Here is a 25,041-nt window from a genome sequence, read left to right on the forward strand (position 1 = left end):
TTTATTGGTTACACAAAATCAACGCACGAGTATTCAAAAGTCACCCGTCGATCTTTGGCGTCATTAGCTCAAAATATCCTTAAGCCAAGTGGGCAGCAAAACGTTAACAATATCGTGGCCAATACTTTCATTTTGTGGCAGATATATCAGCGGCAACGGCATAGCAGCAGTCAAATTAAACTGCTGCAGCATCAGCGGCGCAAGTTGCAGCAGCAAATTGTAGCTCATTTCACAAATCAACCCCTTACAAAGTGGCAACAATTAATACAAAATTTGAAGCTAAGAACTGATGACTTATTTATATAATTTATTGGTTTGAATAAGTCGTAACTAACAGATCTATAATCAATTCGTTTCGATTAAGTAAATGCATCGCTTTAACAAAAACAAGCTGGTAGAAGCCATTTAAATACATCAAAAGTAAAGCTATGAATTGTCTCTCAACAACAATGACTAAATAAATACACTATTTCCTGGTGTAGAGTTGAGTTATGAAAATACACAGAAATATGCATAAGACTTTACATAGTTATGTGCATTTCACAATTTTATTATTTTTTTTTATTATTTTTTTTTTTTCTTATGATAAATAAATTAAAAATAGATCGAACTTAATCTATTTACATCACAATTATGCGTGAACGACTATAAAATATTTATGGTGTTTTGAATACAATGAATACAAAAAGATGGCTCTTCACTTTGGTACTTCTCGGATGCCCCATAATACCGCAAGCAAATAGTATAACAATATTACAAATTATAGCTAACGTTATTAAGCGACTCTGAAGCGTACATTCGTAAAAGTTCCGTAAACAGCTCGAAAGTGCGCACAAGACAATTGTCCAAGCAATTGCCACACGATTTTCTAATTTCTATTGGGCATAGTTGGGATTGTAGGGGCTTTGCTTCTCGTAGCCACCGGGCATAACGCTCGGCCCAGAATTAGCCATGGCCATGTCATATGTGGGGGGATTCATGTTCGCAGCTCCAGCTCCTGGCTGCGGCATTGGCATGGGCGGATATGCTACCACATTCGGCTGCATGCTGCAATTAGAAATAAATAGTAAGTGCACCTGCTGAATGTATATGTGTAAAGTGCTGTTATAACTTACCCAGGCATTGGTACTCCAGGCATGGGCATGGGCATCTGCTGCACGCTCACGTTACTAAGGGGAGATATATATATATATATAAATACACATTAGTGGCTTGTATTTACATTATATGTGTGGTATCTAGTATTTACCCGGTGGTCTGTGCAGGATATGGGGTTCCATAGGTGTTAGGCTGATAGGTTGTGGCTGGTATCTGTGTAACGGGATAACCGCCAGGCGCTGTATGTGTGGCCGATGTAACCACAACTGGCGCTGCAAATAAAAATGAATCAAAATATAATTAATTACAATTTTCATTTAGATTTAGTATTAATTAACCTTCACTTATTACATGGCCCACATTTGAGGATGCCTGTAAATCCCGTTTCATATATAACACAACTGTGATAATCACATACATTATAAATGCCAAACATAAACCAATCACAATTCCACCTGACATTATTCGTATATATGCCAAACGCAGTCTTTGGGTTGACAATGAAAACTGCAGTTTACAAACTGCACTCAAAATATTCGTAAACATTTTTATAGTTTATAGTTTGATTAACGAAAACGTATATTTTTGTTGTACCCTGTTGTAAGCAGTTTCCACTTGATATGCATAATATCAGTTAGCTGACAATGTAATATTAAAGATATTCTCGCGTGTCCAAAATGTTTTCGTTTCCATTTTCTAAGTGTACGTTTTGGTGCTCTAATTAGCAAAAGCACAGAATTTTTCCATTTATACAAATTTTTCAAAGAATTACAATGGTCGAAATAAAATGATAGAGGAATATATATTTTTTACACAATATACTGAGTGTCTCAGAGTCGAACACTTTCACCTCAGCGTTTGATTCTTTGTCTGTCAAGTGTTTTTCTCGTTAATTAGGCCACTAACAAAGGTGGTAATAGAATAATCAGTTATCAAACAACCACTCTAAATAAGTAGAACACTCAAAATGAAATTCTTTCCTACTTTCGAGCTGGCAAGAATGAAAGACAGTCTATTTACCCAAAACTAGAACTAACCGATTTTTAAAATGATTCAGAATCTGAAGTCAAAATAAATTGATCAAAATACTTAACTGATAACACATACAAGCAGTTAAAGATATGAAATAAGCCCAAAGTATTTACCATAGTTTGGAAGTAGAATTCTATTATTGGAATACTTTAGCTTTAGTTTCTGGGCGAATTTAAAACACAAGATAGATCGATTAAAGAGATGCAATGGTAAAACTAATTAAACATAATATCGAAACTTCAATTTTTGTCTAAAATGAGCACGCAATGAACGAATGAATGAAGTGTTCAAGTGCAGGTAACAAATTTGTGTGAACATTTTCAAAGTTATCAGTTCAACTGATAAGCAATATGTTATAGAATAGAAATAGTGGATTAGAATTACAAAAGACATATATTTAATGTGTTGTTATCAAACATTTGGCGTATTTATATATATTAGTTATAAAAAAAAAAAACACTTTGACAGACCTGCACCCGCTATGAGCTCCGATCGACGTTTGCGTCCTCTTGTCAAGAATACCGCCCAAGAGGTTAAAAAAAATATGGCAAATGTGAAAAACAGTATCCACGCAAGACCGGTATTATCCATGGCTTATTTTAAAAACCGAAATCCAAAACAATACGCACTGCGCAACAAGCGGAAAACGACTAACAAAATGCATAACTTGGCCTAGCGATAACAAAATGCGCAAGTCATTCAATGAGTGGCAATTTCTAGGGCAATTAATATAGGGGCAATCTTAACAATCATAAAGATAACTACACAGTTACAAATCTTGTAGTTAATTCTAGTTTTGAAAAAGATTCACAATGTTTTCAATAGGAGCATATTATTAGTCCTGAAGCGTAAAATATTCTTGAAACTTTATAGCTTATAGCTGTAACTGCATAGCTGGAATATTAAATTTAATTTTCTTTTATTTGATATATTTATATGTTCATTTGATTGATCTGAATTTTTAAAATATTAAGAGATTTAATTAATATATTTTTAATTTCATTTTCTATTATTTTGTTTATTTTGGATCGATATTTGCTTTTAATGTAATTTCTATCAGTATATTTTGTTTCGATTACATTAAAATTGTATTCAAGGAACAGAGATAATTGTCCTACAACTTACTCAGATCGGTTAATGATTTAACACGACGCTGGCGACGCTTATAACGCACGAAATATGTAACCAAACCGAAGCCGAGGCCATAGCTGATCATCTTGAGGAGCATCTTGAAAATGTAGACAAACGTCAATGAATTGGAGATATATGAACTGAGCAACTTGTAACAGTTCGTATTGTATAGTTCTGCATTTTAAGACAGCTCCCAGTTAACTGAACTGAATCCAACTATATAGTTGGATAATCCACAGAATTAATTCACTTTTGCTCTACATTATTTGAGCTAATGCGTGCCACACAAACTGATGAGTCTAATTACCTTATGAAAATAATTATTATTAGAGCAGTGTTAATAAACTGAAGTGCTTCTCACGATAAGCGACAAATAAAATGTCATTTTCAATTTCAATTTAAGTTAGAATATTTCTTACATATCCACTTTGTAAAGGTTTGCTTGAGGTAACAATTTGGTTTTTTTAAAAAATATCTCAATTTTTCCAGCCATAATTATAATGACATCACTTTCACTGAACTCAATTTCATTTGCTTTTTCGTCATTTGAGGTTCGTTAAAATCTCTGTCTATAAGCCGGGCATACGCAAAGACCAAAGCACTAAGAATGAACAATGTAATTATTTCGTTAACAACACATTTCAAATCGAGATGCAGTCGCTGTGTCATATATGACCAGTATTCGACTTCAAAAATAGATGCATTCATCTTGAACGTTTTAGTTGAACTCCAAAAATGTACCCAATCGACCAAAATATATGTATGACAAGTGATACTCAGACATTGAATACCTTTATTGAGTTATTGCTCACTCATTTGATTAATTTGCGTCATTTTTCTATGGACTCAAGAGAAACAACAAAATATTCATATGCTCAATAGTGAAATTGATGTTGGTTCCATTCTGCTATGGTCTTTTATATGTATACCTGAAACTAAACAATTTCCAAAAATATTGGGAATGACTATCAAAATTGCTGAAGGGACACACCATCAGACCATTTTCCCGACATATTCCGACAATCGCAATCAATGCAAACAATCGCGACAATAAATAAAAACAAATTTCGAGACTCGCAGAACAAAATCTTCTCTTCGTGATCAGCATCAACCGCCAAGTTGCCAAGTTTAATCCATTTTGCCAATAAGTTTCAACAAATGAGAATTTATTTAGTTTGGGTTAGGTTAGGTGATTTTTGGTCAATAAAACCAACACAATTATGTCAGAATTGATCCGTTGTGCTACCATGTTCGAATTCTACTCCGTTTTCTTGAAAGTATAAATAAATTTGCTATTTATTTTATCTTCTTATGTGCTTTATTAGCTTCTGCAGAAATGAATCTCGGAGACATTTGTTTACAGTGCTCTGTGTTTATTTCCGGCCTGGCTTGGCTTCCTGTATTTAAAATGTTTACATTATGCTCATTTATGATCAGCTTGCAGATAACCAATGCATACATATTCTTTATGAGGAAGGAGGCGTTCTGCTGTCTTTGGTTTCTCAGTTTATTGTTTTCTAGCCAGTACCTCAACTATGCAGTTACCATCAAATTTTTGGTAGCCAGTCATCCTTATCAGGCTGATAACATGTTGCTGAGCTATCTCTTGTGCAGATATTTGCAACAGCGTGTTACCAATATCGAATTTGTTGATGTCGCGTAAGTGGATCTGATAGCCGCAAACCACACAGAGTAAACGTTGCCGTGATAATAATAATAATACCAGCTAATAATAGGTGGCAAAGAAACAATTAATTTTTGCATCAATGTTTTATGGGAATTCCAAATAATCAACCTTCACAGATTGGTAACTTTTCTAGCTTTGAAATTGTCTAAGATACACGACTTTATCGATTGACAAAATCAGGTATTTCAGGCAGATTGGTTGTGGGATTCAATATACGTTTGTACTTTCGGCATCAGAGCATATAAAAACACAACTTATTGATTATATATATATCAAATATCAATTTCTGCTTGTTGCGTTCAGGTCATTGAATAAATAACTACAGCTTTATTTACACAGCCCACAAACACTTGTATAATCCAATTACTCAAATTATAAATAGAACACGCTAAAAAACATAATAATGTCATTTCTTATTTATAAATATATACAAAAATAAAATCTTAGATATTTACTATTACAAAATTCAGCATGTTGCGGCTGTTGTCGACGACGCGTACAGTAGCTAACACAGCATTTTAGACAAGCGCAAACAATTATCAAAACAAAAAAAAGAATAACAAGACACATAAAAACATTAAGTCCCGTCGCGAATTGATTTTTATGAATATGTGATTCATCATGATTAAAGAGGCCTCTCTCAAAATCGTTGACGTACACAGTTTCATCGCCAATGTACACAGGTATCTTATTTAAATTTGACATTATAATAATAGTTCCAAGCGCCAGCCGAGAAAAAAAAAGCTAAACGCGTTTAATGCAAACAACGCGACGACTGCAACTGAGACAATATTTGATTGGCAATCCCGCTTATAGATTGCTCGCAGTGATGCTATAAAATTGGAAATACCCTAGCAGCGATGTGCAACAGCATTAATGGGGAAATTTGTAAAAATCATTTGTAAAAAACCAGTTTTTCTTATATTATATATACATCTGCGGACATTTTCCGACATCCCATTCGAGTTTTGTGCAACTCAGTTTTGATGACAATTCAGAACTTAGCTAAAACTAAAAAGTCAAGTATTTACTACTCGATGTCAATTACAACTTATACAGAGTTAAATACACCAGACACAAGCTATTCAAGCCACTATAAAAACAAAAACACAGGCAACATAAGCTGAGAGTGAAAATTGATCATTGTGTTCCTGATCATTTGAATCATTTGCATTTAGACAAGTATAGCTTTCGTTATAGTTACAGTTATAGTTCTAATATATAGTATAAACTAAGCATAACAAAATCTGCATGTGCCTCAGAAATGCTTTCGACTAACACAAACTGAGAACTGCAACTGAGACAAAAACTGGTTTTTTGAAATACGCCAATTGTAAGTCGATGAATCATTTGTATGCAAAATTATTCATCGATTATGCGGAACTAACAATTTAACAATTTTGATTTACAATTTTAATTGTATTATCACAGATTTATAAATATAAACATAGATTGTGCATTGAACCAAAACTTGTGATTCCCGAGAAACGAGGCCTTATCAAACTGATAACCGCAGCCGTGACTCATTGGCAAAGGCAATCCAAATTGTACAGAAGTTAACAACGTAAATAAATGATAATAGTAATAATGAATTGCCCCTTCGCAGTCTCTCTATCTTTTTAATATATCTATAAATTATAGTTTATTGGTAACCAATCAACAATTGCACTTTTTGTTTACACTATTCAAAAAGTATGCTACTCAAAAAGCACAAAATTCGTCACGATCAGAATTAAATTATATAAACAAAAAGTCATGTTTAATAATAATGCAAGTAACAATAACCGGAACTTTACAAACCTTTTTCTAAAATTTAGAAAACATCTACATTTGAATTAAGAATGGGAAAACCCTGGTTTTAGAAATAGTAATAATAAGGAGAGTTACTTTTGGCGCCAAAAGATTTTTTGCACAGTCTACTAAAAGGCCACAAGTCTAGAATATTTTTCAGAGAGTCCAAAAAACTTGGTCTCTTTGAATTATTTTTTATAGTTCAAGTTTGGATTGTTTCGGTCGGAAAAAGTAAATTTATCCAGATTTTTGCACTGTTAGATCTACGTTTCTCTTTGGTAGATGTATAAAAAATACACTCATCACACGGACACTGATTCAGATAGTAAATGCCACATTACTCACCGGCTTGTCGAAAGAGTTGCACATACATTTTGGCAACGAAACAACAGCGAATGAAATGAATAAATGCGAGTGTTATGCCAACTATGAGTATTAGCACGGCCAGTGGCAGAAATGCCAGATAGTCCATTTAGCAGCACTTTTCGAATTCGTTTTGTATTCATATGTCTATATGTACATGGCTATATCCGTTCAGCTCACAACCAAATCACAAATGCAAATGATTTGCAACCAACAACTGCAATGCGATTTGGCACTGGACTAAGCCAAGTGTCCAAGAATAAGAAGAGATGCAATCGAAAGAAAAATAGTTGCCGATAAGAATCAATGCAAGAAACAAATAGAAAATAAATGTGAAAATCAAAAACAGTTGCTTGTGTCATCCAGCACTGGGATAAAGGACACAAGGACCCCCTACAAACTGTACAACGCTTTTCAGCCGCAAAGAGGAACGTAAACATATTTATAGATTGTGTCTGTGTGAGTATGTGTGTGTGTGTTAGCCATTGATAACTGATTTAACTGTCATTTGAAGTGCTTGTCAGCGTCAGACAGAAGCAAAATTACGTTGGAATTTTACTCTCAACTTGAATCAGTTACGTTCTCTCATTATTTGCTCAGGTTGAATGGAAAGCTTTTCTGCACAAATGATAACAATCTGAGGCTAGTTATAAACATAATTATCACCAAATCTATAATTATAAATAATGAGATAATCAGTGCGCTTCAGACTGATATCAGCTCCGTATCACTGGACATGGTTTACAGTTGTATGAATTACAATCCAACCAAATATTCTATGAATATATAAGTAATTTCTGAAGCTAAAATAAAAAAACTAAGTTTAATGGAAAATCTAAAAAAAAAAATATACTGCAAATTGCTTATAATTGTATATTTTACAATCCAACTACATTTTACAAAACTGTACAAAAAAATTCAAACATAAACTCTATAAAATACTGCTAATGGCAAACAGTTGAATAATTTAAAATTCAACTAAATTATCTAAATATATATATGAAATTTCATAACTTAACTTTAAAATAAACGAAACAAAAAATCAAAAAATACAATAGATTGGTAAACCAAAAAAAATATTGCAAATGTATAATTTACAATGCAATTTTCCATATTTCTAGGAATTTGTATTTTCAAACAAAAGAAACATACAAATAAAAACTTGACTGGTAAACTTTACAAAATCCAAACTTTTTCACAAAAAGATTATCTTTTTCTGCATATACATATTTAAAATTAAATTAATGGCATAATAATATCATTGCAATTCACATACGATGTTGATTATTCACTTAAGTAAGTTCTTTAAAATGTTGAATACTTGACAGTCATTTGAAATGACTTAAAAACTTTTCAGTACTTTGAGAAATAATATGAAAAATACAAAAAATATTAAAAAGAAAAATGTTCTCACTGTTTTCTATGTTGTATGTAAAATTTACCTATGAGAAATAATGAAGTGATTTATTAAAAATAATTGTGTTCATTAAAGTTTACTTGCAGTAAGCAGTGTTTGAATTTACTACTTAAGTCATTTTTTATATTTTATTTATAGCTTTTAATGTATTTATTTAAATAAAGCTTATCTACAATAATAACATTTGCATTCGAGCAATTCAAGTATGAAAATGTCGGCAAAATTGATAAGCGTCAGTAGAAATGCTCTCAAGAGGAAATACAATATATGCATAAGAGATTTTAAAATCACAATAAATGTAATATTCCAGTTGAAATTCATTTTGTTTTCTTTATCAGCATTTCATTGTTTGTTTTTCTTTGTAACAAAATTTCACTGTTTACGAATGCCTTATTGTTTAACTCTTTAACACGTTCTCAATGTATTTTTTGTTTAGTTTATAAATAAAACAATATGGCATACTTTTCTATGATCTCGTATATTTAAATATTTCGAGCGTTCCCACATTTCAAAAACACACAAAATTTGTAATAAAATATTCCATATTTTTAATTGGCTTTAAAAATAAATATTTGCATAGCACAAACACAAAATTAATTTATAGCTAATTGTTTCTTAACATTATAAATGAAGGTAAGTTAACTAACTAACAATTGTCGATGGAATAACACTTTTGATTCTTATGCTTTTTGATGAGGCTGCGTACGATGACCGTCAACATGGCCGTAAAAGCGACGAAAAACAAGCAGATCAGAACAATTGTGGAGATTTCCAGATCCTTGTCGGTGGGCTCGTGTGCCATTGTGAATATATGATATAGGTATATATATTTATTTAAGACTATAAATTCGATTGATTTGCATTTATTTTTAGTTGAATTTCACTTTTGGACTACGCGTTGTGCATCTCTTTAAAGGTGATGAGTAAATAAATCCGATGGGTGTTTATTGCGTACGCTTTAAAGCATTCGGTTGGCTAACTTGGCATTTATCAGATAAGATATGGCAAAGCCAACTAGATGTTTGTGACGTCAAGGCTTTTAAGGAATTGATTAACCCAACACGCAGTAGACTATAAAATACTAAAGTGGAGTCTAAATTTACAACTGCCAATTACCTGATCGATTATAATAAGTATAAAAAAGCATTTCTTTTTTAAAGCAAGTGGCTCAGCCTGCCCGAGTGGAATCGGGTTAAACCAATAAAAGACTTGACCATCTCGTATCGCCACCGATAAGCATTATTTATGTAGATTATCCCAAACACCGCAACGTCTACTGACGTCAACTGTGATCAACATAAGAACATAATTATTAAATTACACAGTATCGTGACGACAGCAGTAAAAACAATCAAAGAAATTTCCACGGAGGCCTCTCAAGATGGTAATAAAAAACTTAAAGCGTATTTAATAACAGTTAGTCATCATTTTAGACAATTTTGTAGAATGAACAATAAAATAAACTTGATAGTTTAATGTAATCAAGTTAAATGTTATCAGCTCTTTTGGATTCGCAGGATATTGAGAATAAATCAAAAACTGAATTTTAAATATATGTTTTTAAATATACAGAACAAATTGAACTGAAATTTAGATAATCGCCAGAAACAATCTAATTTATGAACTAGCTAAAATGTTTATTTATTGTGAAACCTTAGAATACCAAAGTTAAATATTTTTAAATTTGAATTTTCAAAATAGCTAATTAAGCGTTCTCCGTACACATCATCAAAAGCCTTTTCCTATTTCGATCCTGACGTCGAAAGATTCTCCAGGAATTAACTCAGCCATTAACTGTTATAAATCACTGAAGAACGAAATAGACAAGGCAAGACAAACAACGTTGGACAATTTTTTTAAGCCAGGCCCATCCTTGCCAGCGATAAATGATAACGACAGTGATCTGATGGTTACAATTTCTTCAGTGTCTTTAGATTTAAGCCATTTTATGTAACTTGAAGTTGTTTCATTTTTGTTTATAGATTATTGTTGGTTTTTGGAATGTGTTATTATTTTATGTACAATTTTATATACTTGTTAAGTATGTATTATTGATTTAAATGAAATAAAAAGGTAAAATGCAATGATTAACCATGTTGCATATTTAACCGATCCCATTCAATTTGTATTAGAATAATTGATTTCTTATACTGCTTTACGCTTGTAGCCAAGTTTTATTTATATTTTGGCCAAATCACAACCCAAAGCATTTCAAATAATTAGAGCTCCGGAGTTTTCTTTAAACTTCGATCGCTGTGGCATCTTACGAGGGGCGGCTGATGAGTTATAGGCTCAAGTAAATAACAAATCATTTAAATTATATATATTTACTCAAAGAAAGTAATATAGGTGCTGTTAAAGACAAAGTTTAAGGCTTCAAAACTGCGATGCTAGATAAAAATATAACAGTCGTTCTAAATATCTATTGAGAAATTTATTATGCAGAATTTATGAAATAGTAATTTCACTTTTGTTTTTCATAAAATAAGGAATTTCGGATAATTTTCTGCCATTTTTAATTAACTTAACTCTTGTTATGATTCATTGAAGATATATGAAAACCAGATCGAAACATCAATTTGAAATCATTGCATATAAGTTCACTATAGCCATGTGCGACAGTGAACATGACATGCCAAAATCTCCAAAATTATTCAAGTACAAATCTAATTATAATACAACATTTTAATAAGTATTTTCACTCGAATTCTATATTTAAAATAATTCTAATCAATTTATTAACAAGTGGCATCATAGCGATCCTAAAGGTGGACTGACGTCAAAGACAAGCAATCTATGAACTAATGTCAAACATAAATAAATTTTAATTCAAAGTAAATGTCAGCGATTACGCATACTAATCTGAATAGTAACGCAAATGACAAAAATTATTTGTGGCACTCTTGATAAGATTTCATTCAAATCCACTCTGTAAAATTCCGTAAAATATTATCTCTAAAATATCAACTATCAGGGGGGAAAGGACTTTAAATGTATACCAATTTTAGATAGAAGTTCGCTTACCGCTAGTGACAAGTGTTGCGTTCTGCGCACGCATTTTACGCATTTTAATAATTCGCAAAATAGCTATTAATGTAAGAACACAGAACACTACAACAATTGGTATCCAAACGTCGCAGTAAATGTAAACCATGTTGAAGTCTAAAACGACCGCGCTCTTTTAAGGTGTTCGAAAGTTGCACTTGTACTGAACGACATTCTACACATGCCTTGATTTAAAGGTTTTACTTAATTATCAAGTAAAAAACGAAAATTGAGTTATCTATAATAGCACTTTTCATATACATAAAAATAAGGTACATAATTTCTCTACAATTTTTGGGGCATGACGAAAATGCAAGGCAGTGAAATCTGTTTAACTCAAGTATGAAAAGTATCCCAAGTATGAAAAGTATAAAACTATTATTTTGATAATGTATATCATTTTTTTCTAAAATCCCAAATTCAGAAGGAACCCTTGTTCGAAAGTTTCACTTGAGTTGAAACGTTATTCCCTGAAGTAAACAATTTTAAAAATATATTTAAAAGAAAATAAAATATAAATAATATTAGGAGAATTGAGAAAATTGTATATATAATACTTATTAAATAAATAAAATATATAGAATTGTTCTAAAAGATAACGTAGCAAAATATTTGTATTAGTATTTTTTTCTATCGTAATTTCAAAAATTATTCATATTCTTCTCTTACAGTGCAAGATCAACAGAGAAGTACCCATAAAGTACATAAATTTGTAAACCATTAAAGCAGACAGCATTTATGGAGGTAAATAAAATTTGTGATATTTTTACGCAAACAAATATTCAAATTATTTCCAATCCAAAACGAAACAAAAATTATGCAATCATTGATCTCAAATATCAGAAACGTTATAGAGCATTTGAATGTGACACAATTAAATTTATTACGGAGGTCAGGCGACTATGTGACAGTCGAATAAAGCCATTAGATAAGATAACACACAATAATTAAATAATTATTAGTCATTTGCCTATATATATAGGCATATATATGTATAGCAGAAGGGAAGATGAATTGTATTTTGGATTTTTTATATTATAATCAAATAATTGATGAAAAGGTTTCGATGGCATGTGGAGAGAACTTCGCTGAAACTCATTTCGCCAACCAACCGTAAACGTCAAAGCACTGCGTATGTATATTGTATATAAGACATATATCGATTCTCGTACGACAATGTTTACGAAAGAGAGTGTCTAACAATTCCAGAAAAAACAAAAAACTCCGCGTAGACACAATAAATGAGATTAAGTCATATCGTAAATGAAAATGAATTGACAAGAAAATGATACTGAAACTTGAGCCCTGTCACACAATATGCACAATTAATGGTTTGTCATGAAGTTATTGAAGAGAAACACGAATTCAGTATAAATCATATCAGTAAAACCACACCCTCCCCTCGTCACCCCCTCCCCTTTCAGCCCCACAAGCATGCCATCATCACTGGCCAAATGAGTCATGGGAAGAGAGGAGAGCTTTTGATACGATTAGCAGCACTCACTTGAAAGTACCGTTCCGCGTCGCTTGCTCGTGCAGCAATATCCGCAGCAGCTCATCACGAGAAACGTCAGAAGGCAGAACATGAAAATACCCCAGAAATCCATTGCGAACTCGTCGAAAACTTCGAAATTATCCAGTGCCTGATGGAACACATGAAATGTAAAAAAAAAAACGTTAAAAGAGAGGCGCGAGTGTAGAAATTATGACAGACTCACGTTAATTGGCTTCTATTGCAATCACAAACGATATTTAAGTTATTAATTATTAATAAAATTCCACTTGTTGCAGTTGTGTCTCTCTTTGTTATCCTCTGGTTAATGCATCGACACGTGTCAGTTGGCAATAGTTAGAGCACGGTTATTGCGTTTAATCGTTAAACGAGTTTCGTTGGTTTAATCAAACTTTATAATACGCGTTATCTTATCTATTATTGGGATTGAGATTGCGCTAATCTTGACCACTTGTCGTCAGTTGGCAGAGCTGCTCCGCCTTAAACGGCAAGCGTTCAGCGGGCGTAACACAACACTGACTAGCTGTACTGTGTTTAGTGCCCACAATAACAGCTGTGTGATATCGATAGTCTATCGTATATCGTTTGGCATTTTATATGGAAAAAACAACGAGAAAATGTTGAATATAATTATTGTTAGTTTTTGAAATCAATATTGATATACTCTGGAATGCAGAACACTAAGCCGATGGCATTATTTAGTGCATTTTGTACAATGTATCGATAGAAAACACAAACCTTAGTGTTTGTTAGCAGTACTACGAACAGTTATACATACTGCTTTGCCATTTTTATCATGGCGATTTCTTTTTGACATTTGACTACAACTGGGCGCACGTGTTTTTTTTCGGGCTGAAATCTGTGCTAAATTAAATAGTAATATCAAAGTAATTCCAAAATCAAAACCCAGCACACTCAACAACATATTAATTTGCACATTACGTACGCGTCTCTCTCAACTTGCAGATGAATCCCGAGAAGCTGAAGAAGTTGCAGGCGCAGGTGCGCATTGGCGGCAAGGGCACCCCACGTCGCAAGAAGAAGATTGTCCACTCCACCCCCGCAACCGATGACAAGAAGTTGCAGTCGTCGCTGAAGAAACTGTCGGTGAACACCATACCCGGCATCGAGGAGGTGAACATCATCAAGAACGACGGCACCGTCATCCACTTCAACAATCCCAAGGCGCAGGCATCGCTGCCAACGAACACGTTCGCCATCACCGGCCATGGCGAGAACAAGACGATCTCCGAGATGCTGCCCGGGATTTTGACGCAATTGGGCCCCCAGGACATTAACCAGCTGAAGAAGATCGCATCCGAAATTGCCAACAAGAGCAGCGCTGCTGGTGGCGCTGCAGCTGCTGGTGTTGGTGGCGCAGCTGCTGCTGCTGCTGCGGATGCTGGTGACGATGATGTCCCCGATCTGGTGGAGAATTTTGAGGAGGTCGCCATTGCCGGTGCCAGTGCTGAGCAGGCCAAGAAATCTGGTGAAGTTGCGGCATCTGCCTAAACCCACAACTACAACCAAAACACACACATACATTTTAACAGCACACACATACACACAAACAAAACGAACGAATAGGAGTAGGGAGAAGGAAGTGGACGAAAACATACAAGTACTTCTTCTTTCAAGTTGGGGGTCATGTCACACACACACTAATAACAAAAAAATACAAAAAATAAAGGCATCCAAGTGAGCTCTAAGAAACAACACAGAAAACAAACATAAAAGATATAATAACTATATTAATATATTAAGGGTATTTTCAAAACTTAAAACGACAAAAATACTAGTTTATAGCTGGAAGCGCGCTTAAGCGATATTATGTACAACAACAAATATATATATATATATTATGTATTTTCAAGCGATAAAGCACGTTTCCACTACATTCACAGACACACACACACGTTCAGCGCATTCTCTTGTTTTTTGCCTCCCACAAAAGAAAACAAGCAAACATTTACATACACATATATATACATAGTTTTACAGTTTTTACGTTTCCAATATTGTATATGATGAGTGCATGCACACATACACACACTTATATATGTATATTCAAAGTGATGCGACAAAGACAAACACTCCAGAATAAGTCATTGCCAGTTGTGTGCGCGGGAGCAGCAGCAACCATTTGTGATGAGAGAGCGTGTTGAATATATATTTTTAGCATAAGCATTACTCTTTCCTCCTACTCCTCCTCCTCCCTCAGCCCACATATGGAATACATAGGAACACAATATGTAAGAAGAAAGCAGAAGCCTTGCTAAGAGTTTTATTTGGTAACCGTTTCACAAACCCGCCGCCAACTAAAAACCGATTCATTTCTCACCCGATCTGGAAAATAACATTTGATTTGTAACATTGGGAAACAAACCGTTGGAAACAAGACTCTTTGGATGGAAATTACAATGGATGCAAATCGAAATTGTACCAAAATTGTTAAAAACATTTTTATAATTTGTAAACTATTTTTTTAGACTATCATACACATTAAAAAGAACTGTAAAAAATACAACCAACTCATTCATTCATTCATTTGTTGTAAGCATTTATTTCTGGCTTGCATAACTCATTTTATGCCGGCACACGCACACACACACGGACGCACGCACGCACGCATACATCTCTGTGTAAAGGCTTATGCATGTAGTGTTATGCCTAGCAACGCCTTTTGGAGTGAAGAACGCAAGAGAGAGAAACCAGGTGGGGAGAAAAGCAGAAGCACGAGGCAGAGACAGAGATAGAGATAGAAAATAAACTTGTTGACATTGAAATTTTAGCATTAAGCCGCGAGCAGCTGTTTGGAAGTCTTAACAACTTTGTCTTAAAGCCAGTGAAATTAAATTATTAAACAACTGCGTCGTTTTGCAGTCTAATACAGATGAACGCGATTAACAATGACTACAAGTTATCACGGAAACATATACGTAATTATAATAAAACGAGCAAAACTCAAAGGTGAGAACTTTCCACATACAAATAATTTTACACATGTGTGCGTAATATTTCTTTATTTGTTCGTAAATAGTACATATTTCCGATGAGTCACGTTCCAAAAAAAGTTAATATATTCTGCTGCGAAGTTTCTGGTAACATTTATTGCGGTTAGTTCGCTTATCAAATTGTGCAAGGCCTTAAAAAACGTGATAAATGCTGAAAAAAAAAGTCTTAAGTATAATCAGCGAAAAATTTTATAAAATTTGCGGTTTTTCGTTGGCTGCTAAACCACTTCTACTTCCCCTTTTCGATCAAATTGAAATGTGCCGCGCACTTCGATAATGAATTGCTGAATTGCTATCGATAATTGCCGCGCAACGTTGCCACTATGCAGTCCGACACGCTGGCAACGCCACGTCATTTTACGTGGCTTGCAAAAAGTCGAAAACATTTCGGAGGCATTTACTAATTATGTACATTTGTATGTAATTTTAGTGAATGCAGCTCATAAAAATTCAATGTGCATAGTGCAAACACACAAACAGCAATAAAAAACCATACGTCGCTAACACTGTAAGTAGCCGCATAACACAAAAAATCGGCGGCCATTGGCTGCTGCTGCAACAGGAGTCAATTTCAATATCAAAACAACCCTTTCACTTTTAATTGCAATTGAAATTGCACCCAAATGAAATGGGCAAAAGGGCAATTAAATTCAATAATCACCCAGCTGATTTTCGGTTTGTTATTCAATTATTCGCCAAGTTGCAAAAGAACAACAATATTAAAAAGCTTTGCCTGGAATTTGTTGTGTTTTGGATTTGTCAAAATATGCAAAACACACACAAACACACACATAATACATGTGTGCATTTTGTGTGCGTGTGGGCGCTAAAAATACTTTGCTTCAGAATTTTGTTTTGAAAGCCAACAAACAAAGAGCAACAAAAATAACAGTTTTTTTTTTTAGCTTTTTGTGTACGTCAACAAAAATGGCTTACATAAAAACAGCAAAGAAAACAAAAACAAAATTGCATTTTGTCTCTGCCAAATTGCGGTACTTTGCACAAGGCACATAGAAATTCCCACCTGGTGGGCAACCATCTTAATTTCATATCAGCTGATGCCAATTGCTTGTTCTGCAACAGCAGCAGTAACGGTTATTTCGTGTACAAATGCAATTGGACAAATGACTGGAAGTCCCCTCTGTCTCTCTCTATCTTTGTTTCTCTTCACTGGAAGTGTGTAATATTTTGCACGCATTTCATCAGTCAAGGAATCATATTTCATCAGCAGCTATAATAAAAGCGGCGTTTCCCGCATTGAGCATTTTATTTCATGAGTGAAATGAGAACTAAGCGGACGTCGATCAAAGCTCAGCTAAGACAAATTGGCGTGGGATAGGTTAGGTTTTAACTGTAAAATATGCTCTTGCCTAATATTTATTAATATTCACACTCTCTCGTTCGCTCCCGTAGAAACATACTGCATGTTCAGACAGACACATACACACACAGAAAGGCAATGATTCAAAGGATATAAATATTGGCCAACTTTAGATAGACTACCGCAAATATGAACAATATGCAGAGCGCAACGCCCAATAATGTGGGCGTGGGCATTAAGAGCGCACGCAGCAACATTTTCACAGTCGATGGCCTGCCCACGCAGCAGATGCAGCAGCATCAGCAGCTGACCATCGACTACTCCAGCATCCGTGGCAAGGATGTCCTTGTCCAGCCCACAGACGAACAGCGGCAGCTGCTCAAGCGACGCATCCTCGATCGCATCGCGGACAGCTGCGGCGAGACAATCTACGAAATCGGCGTGGGTGAAGGTAAGCGATCCGTAATGCTTCAATTAAATATATACATCTTTCTATATTTTATATCTATATTTATTTATTTTTTTAAAGACAAATATCTAATAAGTAGCGAAAAATATTACCACAATTGACGCACTTTATACAAATAGTTTATTTATTTCCAATTTTCAAATATTTTTATGTTAATTTTCTTCTTTCATAAAATTTCTTAAATAAGTAGAAAAGTGTTAAAAATAATTACAAATTTTAACAAAGGCACAGTTGACAACATTTCTTGTGTGAGTGTTGCTATTATTTTGTTCGCAACTGTATATATATATTTAAATATTGGGAAATTTCACTTAAAAAACGATTATAGAAAATTTGAATTCCCGCCAAATAATGTCAGACAGGCAAAACAGAACAAATCATTTCCAACTCCATTAAATTGTTGAACTATTCCTATCCTCAACATATAGTTGCTCAAACCATCTTGTATAATTATACGATGAGTACAGTGACCGCTCTCAGTAATGAAATTTGAATCGAGATAAATTGTTTTAAAATTATTCAATTTTTAACTCATAGGAATCCTTAAATTATCGTATATGATATATCAATTCAATTAAATATGAGTTGAAGGTTAGCTAGAATTTAGACATAAATTTTTATTTAATTATTTGAATTATTCATTTGAAATTGATTTGCAGAAATATTTATATTTAATGTTAAAGTTTGTAACAGGGAAATACTTTTATTGCTCTTGCCATAGTAAATTCAAGGACTGATTTAAATAGCTGCATTTCCAAGCATAAAACAAATAAGAATTGCATAGATTCTTCATAATTTCATCATGTTGTGTTGAATAAGTAGACAAGTGGGCCAAGTAGAGATGAAGAATAAAGGTTATTTTATTTTTGATTTGATTTAATACTTTTCCTATTAATAATATATTTTGTAATAGTTTATATTATTTTTAATTAAACTAAACTAAAATGCTTTGCACATAAAAGTGGAAATTGAGTTATAGAATTGATTTCATGTTCTTATGACAGATGGCAGAGATAGCGGCCTGAATGCGGAGGAGTTTGAGGCATCTGTGCAGACACTGCGCCAGCTGGCTGCTGAAATGGATGCGGACCTGGTCAATCTGCGCGAGCGAGCCGTCGAGAAGGGCAAAACGGCACAGTTTCTAATACGCAAGCATATAGACACCACGGACTTCATGGAGATACGGTGAGTGGCGACAATTGGATGGATCTGGATGTGGATGTGGTTGTGGATGCACTGCAGCAGTGACTAACTCGTCTCTCTCTCTATCGGTCTCTCTCTGGCAGCGTTGCGGTCGTTGGCAATGTGGATGCTGGTAAATCAACACTGCTGGGCGTGCTGACACACGGCGAACTGGACAATGGGCGTGGCCATGCCAGACAGCGCCTCTTTCGGCACAAGCACGAAATCGAAAGCGGTCGCACCAGTTCCGTGGGCAACGACATACTCGGCTTCGATGGCGTTGGCAACGTGGTCAATAAACCGGATCACGGCCACCTCGACTGGGTGAAGATATGCGAGAAGTCCGCCAAGGTCATCACCTTCATAGATCTGGCGGGGCACGAACGCTACCTGAAGACAACCGTGTTCGGCATGACGGGGCATGCGCCCGACTTTGGCATGCTGATGGTGAGTGAATCCGACAACATCCAACTGCCTTAATCCCTTATAAATATGTATAATGTGTCTGTATTCTTGTAGATTGGCGCGAATGCAGGCATTATTGGCATGACGAAGGAGCATCTTGGCCTGGCTTTGGCACTGGCCGTGCCTGTCTTTGTGGTCGTCACCAAGATCGACATGTGTCCGCCTAATGTGCTGCAGGATAATATGAAGCTGCTCTTCAAGATGCTCAAATCGCAGGGATGCCGCAAGGTGCCGGTGGTGGTGCGCAGCCAGGACGATGTGGTGCTCAGCGCCACGAATTTTGTCAGCGAGCGCCTCTGTCCCATATTCCAGGTGTCGAATGTGAATGGCGACAATCTGGAGCTGCTCAAGATGTTCCTCAATCTGTTGAGCACTCGCATGGCCGGCTCCGAGAATCTGCCAGCGGAATTCCAAATCGATGATGTGTATTCGGTGCCGGGCGTCGGCACCGTTGTCTCCGGCACCTGTCTGCAGGGCACCATCAAGCTGAACGATGTCCTCATGCTGGGCCCGAATGCCGTTGGCAACTTTGTGCCCATCACCATCAAGAGCATCCATCGCAAGCGGATGAATGTGGAGCGGGTGCGTTGCGGCCAAACGGCCAGTTTTGCGCTGAAGAAAATCAAGCGGACGTATTTGCGCAAGGGCATGGTGATGGTATCACCGGAACTGAAGCCGCAGGCCTGCTGGGAATTCGAGGGCGAAATCCTGGTGCTGCATCATCCGACAACGATCTCGGCCCGCTACCAGGCGATGGTGCACTGCGGCAGCATCAGGCAAACGGCGTCAATTGTGCGCATGTCCTGCGACTGTTTGCGCACCGGCGACAAGGCGCGCGTCAAATTCCGGTTCATCAAGCAGCCGGAGTACATACGCGCCGGACAGCGTCTGGTCTTTCGCGAGGGACGCACCAAGGCGGTGGGCAACATACTGCAGCCGATGCCACATGCAGCGGCCTCACCATATCGACCCAAGCCGGCCAAGATGCAGTCGCGTGCCCACAATGGGAATAACGGCAGCGGCAGCAACAGCAGCAACAATCAGCAGCGTCATCACGGCCAGGGATCGTCGTCAGCAGCATCACAAGCGGCGGCCGGCGGCAGCAGCAAGGATGCAGCTGGTGAGGATCAGAAGCCACAGAATGGCGAGCGACGTGAGGGCAGCCGACGGGGTGGCAAGCGGAAACGCAACAATCGAGTGCAACCAGCAGCGATGCCCCTCAACGGCAACAGCAGCAGCGCCCACGTGGATGCCACGCCGATGGTGGAGCCACCACCAAACTAGAAATTTATACTTGTATTTTAAATCACAATCTGTTCCAAAATGCATTTTGTGTGTATTCAAAAAACAAAAACAAAAAACATTTGTTAGTTGTTAAGCTCAAGCTCCTCCCAAGTATTTGGCGAAACGGTTGTGCTAAGAATGTGAATCAAGCAGCTGCTGTTTGCTACAGTGAACACTAGCGGTGAGCGACGTTGATCACTTTGTATGCTGTGCGAAATTTGCGAAAGTGAATGAGAAATAAATATGTTTTTTGATTTCGTCCATGTTTAGTGTTAAAGTCAACCAAATTTTGAATTTGAATTTGTTTAATTTTTTCTGATCATTTCGTAGAAGTTTAAGAAACATGATTTTAATTGGATTTTATTCGTTTTACTTTACACAGATGCTGTGTGTTGCATGCAGTGTGTTACTCCTGACGTTGAAACGTATTTAAATTTGCATAATAAATTTACAGTTTGAAAAACTAAAAATTGTACACCAAAACTTTTGGCATTAAATTGTTTAATTTATAATCCTCAATTTAGAGCTCCTCGAAGTAAGACGCTCTGGGCCAGATCGACATTTTTTGTGGCATTAATACGAAAATTGTTACTTGCCACATCTGAGAGGCATACAATGGGAAATAATATGAATATCTCTTTATTTCTAGATATGAATGAGTTCACATAGGGAATACTTGTTTGTTTAATAAGATATCTTAACAGAAATTCTCCAGTTCGATTGACATCGGACTTCCACATCAGCTGGAATAATCAAATAATAGATGAGTTCCTTTATGAAAATGAAAAATTTATCTGCAACAGCAAATCTTTAAAATATATTTTGGAAAATGTATTTATAATAGCTAAAATTCCCGTTCGAATACCTTCGACAAAAATGACCTGTTCTCCGATCTCTTTTATCTTTATCTATATTGATTTTCTATTAAAGCTTAAAAACACTTATTTTATATATTTTAAAAAGTGAATTTATTTTATTTTCTAAAATATATAATAGAAAATAAAATAAATTCACTTTTTACAAGAAGAACGCTTTCAACCAGACCAACTCGCTTTAGATTCAAATGTTTCCAGGTCTCTCTCCTTAACAATTTATGTTAAACCAGTTTTTTCTGTTTGACCTTTATTAAAATAAAGATTTTTTTTTTGCATTTTAAAAGGTATAATTCCAAGTTTGCAGCTGATGGAAAATAAATATATTTTGAAGCATTAAAGTCGCAGGATTAATTCCATGTTTGGGTTGCCAACGATAGTTTTAAAGCGTAAATCCATTTAAAGTAAGTCAGTTCAGTTAGTTTAGAGTAGTAATGCAAGCTAGTCGAATGAAATCAGCTGCGAATTACAAGTCTATGCAACATTATCTGAATGGGCCACAGTTTGATACCCTGTAACCTGCTCTGCCGTGCCATAACATACCTTTTTTTAGATACTTAGAATCTGATCCGCGCTGAGCAATAAATTAATTAAACTTTGATAAGAGTCGCTAAAATCTCATTTTGTAGGTGTAATAATTGCAGCCACATTCCCAATTTGTGGCATAAGAGTAAATTAATCAATTTGCAGCTATTTTAGATATTTGCAAAGTTAACTTAACCAAAAAGTCGACTTTAAGCTAGTCAGCAATCAAAACTTGACCAAGATCTTACTTAAACAGCTAAAATGTAGAATGTTAAAAACTGTTAAATATTTACTCGACAGGCTTTTCGCCTGGTTAAATTTTAAGCATTGAATTTCTTGTGGATTTGAAAATACAACAAAATTGAGTTCATCATTTCAGCATTGCTTGGTAAATTTGGTTTATGTTCCTAAACTCGTAGCTACATGTAATTAATTAATTAATTTAAGTTATTATTTTTTTGTATTCTTCAGCTCCTTTTTGAGGCCCTCCAGCTCCTGCCTGACATTGGTCTTGAACATATTCATAAAGGATCTGCAAGAAACAGAGAAACCAAATCATGTCTCAATGGAAATGTGCGCAATTAATTGTGGACCCACTTGAATCTCTCGGGGCTCATCTCGTGGAGACCTCGCTCTCTGGCCATGCCCTTGGTGCGATACATGAGGGAGACGACCAATTGGGCAGCGCGTCGCATCGGATAGCTGTCGGCCATGCGCTGGATGAGCTGCTCATTGTTGGCCAAATAGCGCATCAGGAGTCGCAGCACCATCCTTTCTTATAGGTCTTAAAATTCCGTATCTTTATATTTGCGTATCAGTTGCTGTTTGAGCTTCAGCTGGCTGCGCAACAGTTCCAAGCGCTGCAGTTGCTCCTCCTTGTTGTAATCGATGCCCGGCAACTGTTTAATTTGCTCGCGCGCCGATTCAAAGCGTTTCTGCAGCTCAAAGATCTGCGTAAAATGTTGCAAATAAATGTGGCAACAATTCAACAATAATTCGAATTTATTTATGCCACTCACCTTGTGATTGCAGTCCTGTGATTCACGCAGCTTAACTGTGTTCTCGAGCGGATCTTTTTCTACACTGCAAGCCGAAACAAAGAAAAGAAAATAAGCAGTGTTTCTTATATAAGCATATCTAAGCAATTTCATCACTTTTCCTCCCTTGTCAACACTTAGTATTTATTTTATTTTGTTTGTCAGTTTATTGCACTCATTGCGGCAAACTCACACACACCTTTTGTCAACAATAATAGCACTGAGCAACACTTACCAGCGCACAATATCGTAGATGATCGGCAGAATTTCGATGTCCAGCTGGTCAACTGTCAGAGGGCCGCCGATGCCGATTCCGATGCCGTTCGATGTTTGTGTCTCCTGCGAGACCGTTGTTGTTGCTGTTTGTGTGTTTGTTGCTGTTGTTGCTGCTGCTGCGGTTGGCTCGAAGGGTGAATTTGATGTTTGCACCAGACCGTCGGCGGTTAGTATCGGTTTTCTGTCCTCGATTTGATTATGTGGCGATAATTCCATTATAATTTCAGCGTTTTTTATTCAACGCGTTGTTGTTTGCTCTCCGACAATTTATGTTGTGGGTGTCATCGATATATTGCCAGCTATCGCAATTGCAATCGATTCTGTAGTGCTGTAAAGCGCGTTAGCGCACAACTGACAGCTTGCGCGCCTTATTTGAATATATCCAAAGTTCCAGACTGAATTTATTGCAAATTTATCTTATTTATTTAATGCAAACTAAAAGTCGATAACAAAAGTACAATAAGTATAAAATAAATTCAATTACAAATTGAATATCAATTTAAATTATAAAAATAAGGAGTATTTTTAAGAGTTTTGGGGGTATTTACATGCAAAATGAAACAAAAGATGTTGAGCATTTCAATTTTGCTAAACGTGTTAATTTAGATACTGATGCGTCACTTGTAGTAGATTTTTTTTAACTAAATCAGGTTGTTGAATAAACTTAATTAAATTATCAAATTAATTTGGAATAGATAATTAATTTTCATTCATATTGTGCGAGCCCTCTTCACGTGTAAAACTTTACAGACGTCTTCTAAAATATTTATTTATTTAATTGACACATTAGGTTTGGTGAATTACTATAAGAGCGTAAATAAAATGACCAGCATTGTGTTAATTAATTTTAAATTAGGAAATGATATTTTCGTTAGTCGCTAATTGAAGCCACTAAAAATTCATATTCATGATATATTAATTAAGACCAAAGTCGGCAGCCATTTCTTACCCCCGTTGTTGAAACATGTCTGATCAATATCTATTTGAATGAATGTACCATGTATGAAAACATACAATTTTATTACAACGAATTGCGTCTTTGACTTTCATTGTGCAAAATTAATTAATTTCACTTGAAACCTTGCTATTGATGGCAATTTAAAAACAATTGAAAAATATTCAATTCGCCCGCTGTCATTGCCATCAATTGAAGAAATGCACAACGAGAAAGCATTAAAAAGTTAACATCAGACTTAAGAAAACCAATTTGGTTTGTCTTATTGTCATTTTTTTTATTGATTAAGCAGCAATTTCGGTGACTTTTCCCAATTATCAGTTAAACTTTTAATTAACACAACTTATGAACGAAGTCAACAATTATTTAAAGTTAAACAATTATTAAATGTCAAAAATTAATTCGAATTAATTAACGATGATCCGAATTTAAGTCACTTAAAGCCACATTTAAACGAAGTCATATTTTGGACCAATCAGAAGCATTTGCGTATAATTTGAATGTCTGATCCAAAGATGATTGGCCCTTAAATGCTGATGATTTTAAATATTTATGTGAATGCTA

General features: G+C 35.5%; 5 protein-coding genes and 1 long non-coding RNA gene across 12 annotated transcripts; 3 read left to right on the forward strand and 3 right to left on the reverse strand.

The window, feature by feature from the left end:
- Positions 1-280: 280 nt before the first annotated feature.
- Positions 281-13,604, reverse strand: LOC6561275 (protein shisa-5). Of its 5 annotated transcripts, XM_032735145.1 has the most exons (5): positions 13,283-13,604; positions 13,069-13,207; positions 1,250-1,370; positions 1,116-1,169; positions 281-1,047 (listed from the first exon to the last, which is right to left on the reverse strand). In XM_032735145.1, the coding sequence occupies exons 2-5, from the start codon at positions 13,169-13,171 to the stop codon at positions 876-878; spliced, it is 450 nt and encodes a 149-aa protein (XP_032591036.1). In that variant the 5' UTR covers positions 13,172-13,207; positions 13,283-13,604; the 3' UTR covers positions 281-875. The 5 variants fall into 5 exon arrangements, with proteins under 5 accessions (XP_032591036.1, XP_032591034.2, XP_032591032.1 ...); XM_032735143.2 differs by lacking the exons at positions 13,069-13,207; positions 13,283-13,604 and adding an exon at positions 11,544-11,725; XM_032735141.2 differs by lacking the exons at positions 13,069-13,207; positions 13,283-13,604 and adding an exon at positions 5,404-5,726.
- On the forward strand, positions 9,126-9,748 carry LOC116805088. The gene is made up of 3 exons (XR_006246540.1): positions 9,126-9,152; positions 9,217-9,339; positions 9,393-9,748. It is a non-coding gene; the product is annotated as an uncharacterized LOC116805088 (long non-coding RNA).
- A 240-nt stretch (positions 13,605-13,844) lies between the features above and the next one.
- LOC6561276 (transcription factor BTF3 homolog 4) lies at positions 13,845-15,601 on the forward strand. 2 transcript variants are annotated; one of them, XM_032735146.2, is made up of 2 exons: positions 13,845-13,964; positions 14,044-15,601. In XM_032735146.2, the coding sequence occupies exon 2, from the start codon at positions 14,044-14,046 to the stop codon at positions 14,587-14,589; it is 546 nt and encodes a 181-aa protein (XP_032591037.1). In that variant the 5' UTR covers positions 13,845-13,964; the 3' UTR covers positions 14,590-15,601. The 2 variants fall into 2 exon arrangements, with proteins under 2 accessions (XP_032591037.1, XP_001987159.1); XM_001987123.3 differs by having other exon boundaries at positions 13,884-13,953.
- Positions 15,602-16,440: 839 nt separating this feature from the next.
- Positions 16,441-21,073, forward strand: LOC6561277 (GTP-binding protein 1). 2 transcript variants are annotated; one of them, XM_043214284.1, is made up of 5 exons: positions 16,441-16,599; positions 17,505-17,863; positions 18,886-19,066; positions 19,168-19,510; positions 19,583-21,073. In XM_043214284.1, exons 2-5 carry the CDS (start codon positions 17,602-17,604, stop codon positions 20,810-20,812), a joined length of 2,016 nt encoding a protein of 671 aa, XP_043070219.1. In that variant the 5' UTR covers positions 16,441-16,599; positions 17,505-17,601; the 3' UTR covers positions 20,813-21,073. The 2 variants fall into 2 exon arrangements, with proteins under 2 accessions (XP_043070219.1, XP_043070220.1); XM_043214285.1 differs by lacking the exon at positions 16,441-16,599 and adding an exon at positions 17,361-17,430.
- Positions 21,074-22,575: 1,502 nt separating this feature from the next.
- On the reverse strand, positions 22,576-23,047 carry LOC6560951 (protein NCBP2AS2 homolog). The gene is made up of 2 exons (XM_001987125.2): positions 22,807-23,047; positions 22,576-22,741 (listed from the first exon to the last, which is right to left on the reverse strand). The coding sequence occupies exons 1-2, from the start codon at positions 22,977-22,979 to the stop codon at positions 22,660-22,662; spliced, it is 255 nt and encodes an 84-aa protein (XP_001987161.1). The 5' UTR covers positions 22,980-23,047; the 3' UTR covers positions 22,576-22,659.
- On the reverse strand, positions 22,995-23,760 carry LOC6560952 (mediator of RNA polymerase II transcription subunit 9). Its single transcript, XM_001987126.3, has 3 exons — positions 23,482-23,760; positions 23,229-23,292; positions 22,995-23,159 (listed from the first exon to the last, which is right to left on the reverse strand). The coding sequence occupies exons 1-3, from the start codon at positions 23,736-23,738 to the stop codon at positions 22,995-22,997; spliced, it is 486 nt and encodes a 161-aa protein (XP_001987162.1). The 5' UTR covers positions 23,739-23,760.
- Positions 23,761-25,041: the final 1,281 nt, after the last annotated feature.

The sequence above is a fragment of the Drosophila grimshawi genome, unplaced genomic scaffold, assembly GCF_018153295.1.
Source record: "Drosophila grimshawi isolate 15287-2541.00 unplaced genomic scaffold, ASM1815329v1 contig_1369, whole genome shotgun sequence".
Taxonomy (NCBI): domain Eukaryota; kingdom Metazoa; phylum Arthropoda; class Insecta; order Diptera; family Drosophilidae; genus Drosophila; species Drosophila grimshawi.

Excerpts from the sequence above, each read along its gene's own strand:
- LOC6561275 (XM_032735141.2), bottom strand. The coding sequence starts at position 5,653 with ATGTCAAATTTAAATAAGATACCTGTGTACATTGGCGATGAAACTGTG. Across the intron at positions 1,170-1,249 it reads TATCCTGCACAGACCACCGG|TAACGTGAGCGTGCAGCAGA; the intron begins GTAAATACTAGA and ends ATCTCCCCTTAG. Across the intron at positions 1,048-1,115 it reads CCTGGAGTACCAATGCCTGG|CATGCAGCCGAATGTGGTAG; the intron begins GTAAGTTATAAC and ends TTCTAATTGCAG.
- LOC6561277 (XM_043214284.1), top strand. The coding sequence starts at position 17,602 with ATGAACAATATGCAGAGCGCAACGCCCAATAATGTGGGCGTGGGCATT. Across the intron at positions 19,067-19,167 it reads ACGGACTTCATGGAGATACG|CGTTGCGGTCGTTGGCAATG; the intron begins GTGAGTGGCGAC and ends TCTCTCTGGCAG. Across the intron at positions 19,511-19,582 it reads CCGACTTTGGCATGCTGATG|ATTGGCGCGAATGCAGGCAT; the intron begins GTGAGTGAATCC and ends GTATTCTTGTAG.
- LOC6560952 (XM_001987126.3), bottom strand. The coding sequence starts at position 23,738 with ATGGAATTATCGCCACATAATCAAATCGAGGACAGAAAACCGATACTA. Across the intron at positions 23,293-23,481 it reads ATCTACGATATTGTGCGCTG|TGTAGAAAAAGATCCGCTCG; the intron begins GTAAGTGTTGCT and ends TTCGGCTTGCAG. Across the intron at positions 23,160-23,228 it reads CACAGGACTGCAATCACAAG|ATCTTTGAGCTGCAGAAACG; the intron begins GTGAGTGGCATA and ends CATTTTACGCAG.
- LOC6560951 (XM_001987125.2), bottom strand. The coding sequence starts at position 22,979 with ATGGTGCTGCGACTCCTGATGCGCTATTTGGCCAACAATGAGCAGCTC. Across the intron at positions 22,742-22,806 it reads ATGAGCCCCGAGAGATTCAA|ATCCTTTATGAATATGTTCA; the intron begins GTGGGTCCACAA and ends TGTTTCTTGCAG.
- LOC6561276 (XM_032735146.2), top strand. The coding sequence starts at position 14,044 with ATGAATCCCGAGAAGCTGAAGAAGTTGCAGGCGCAGGTGCGCATTGGC.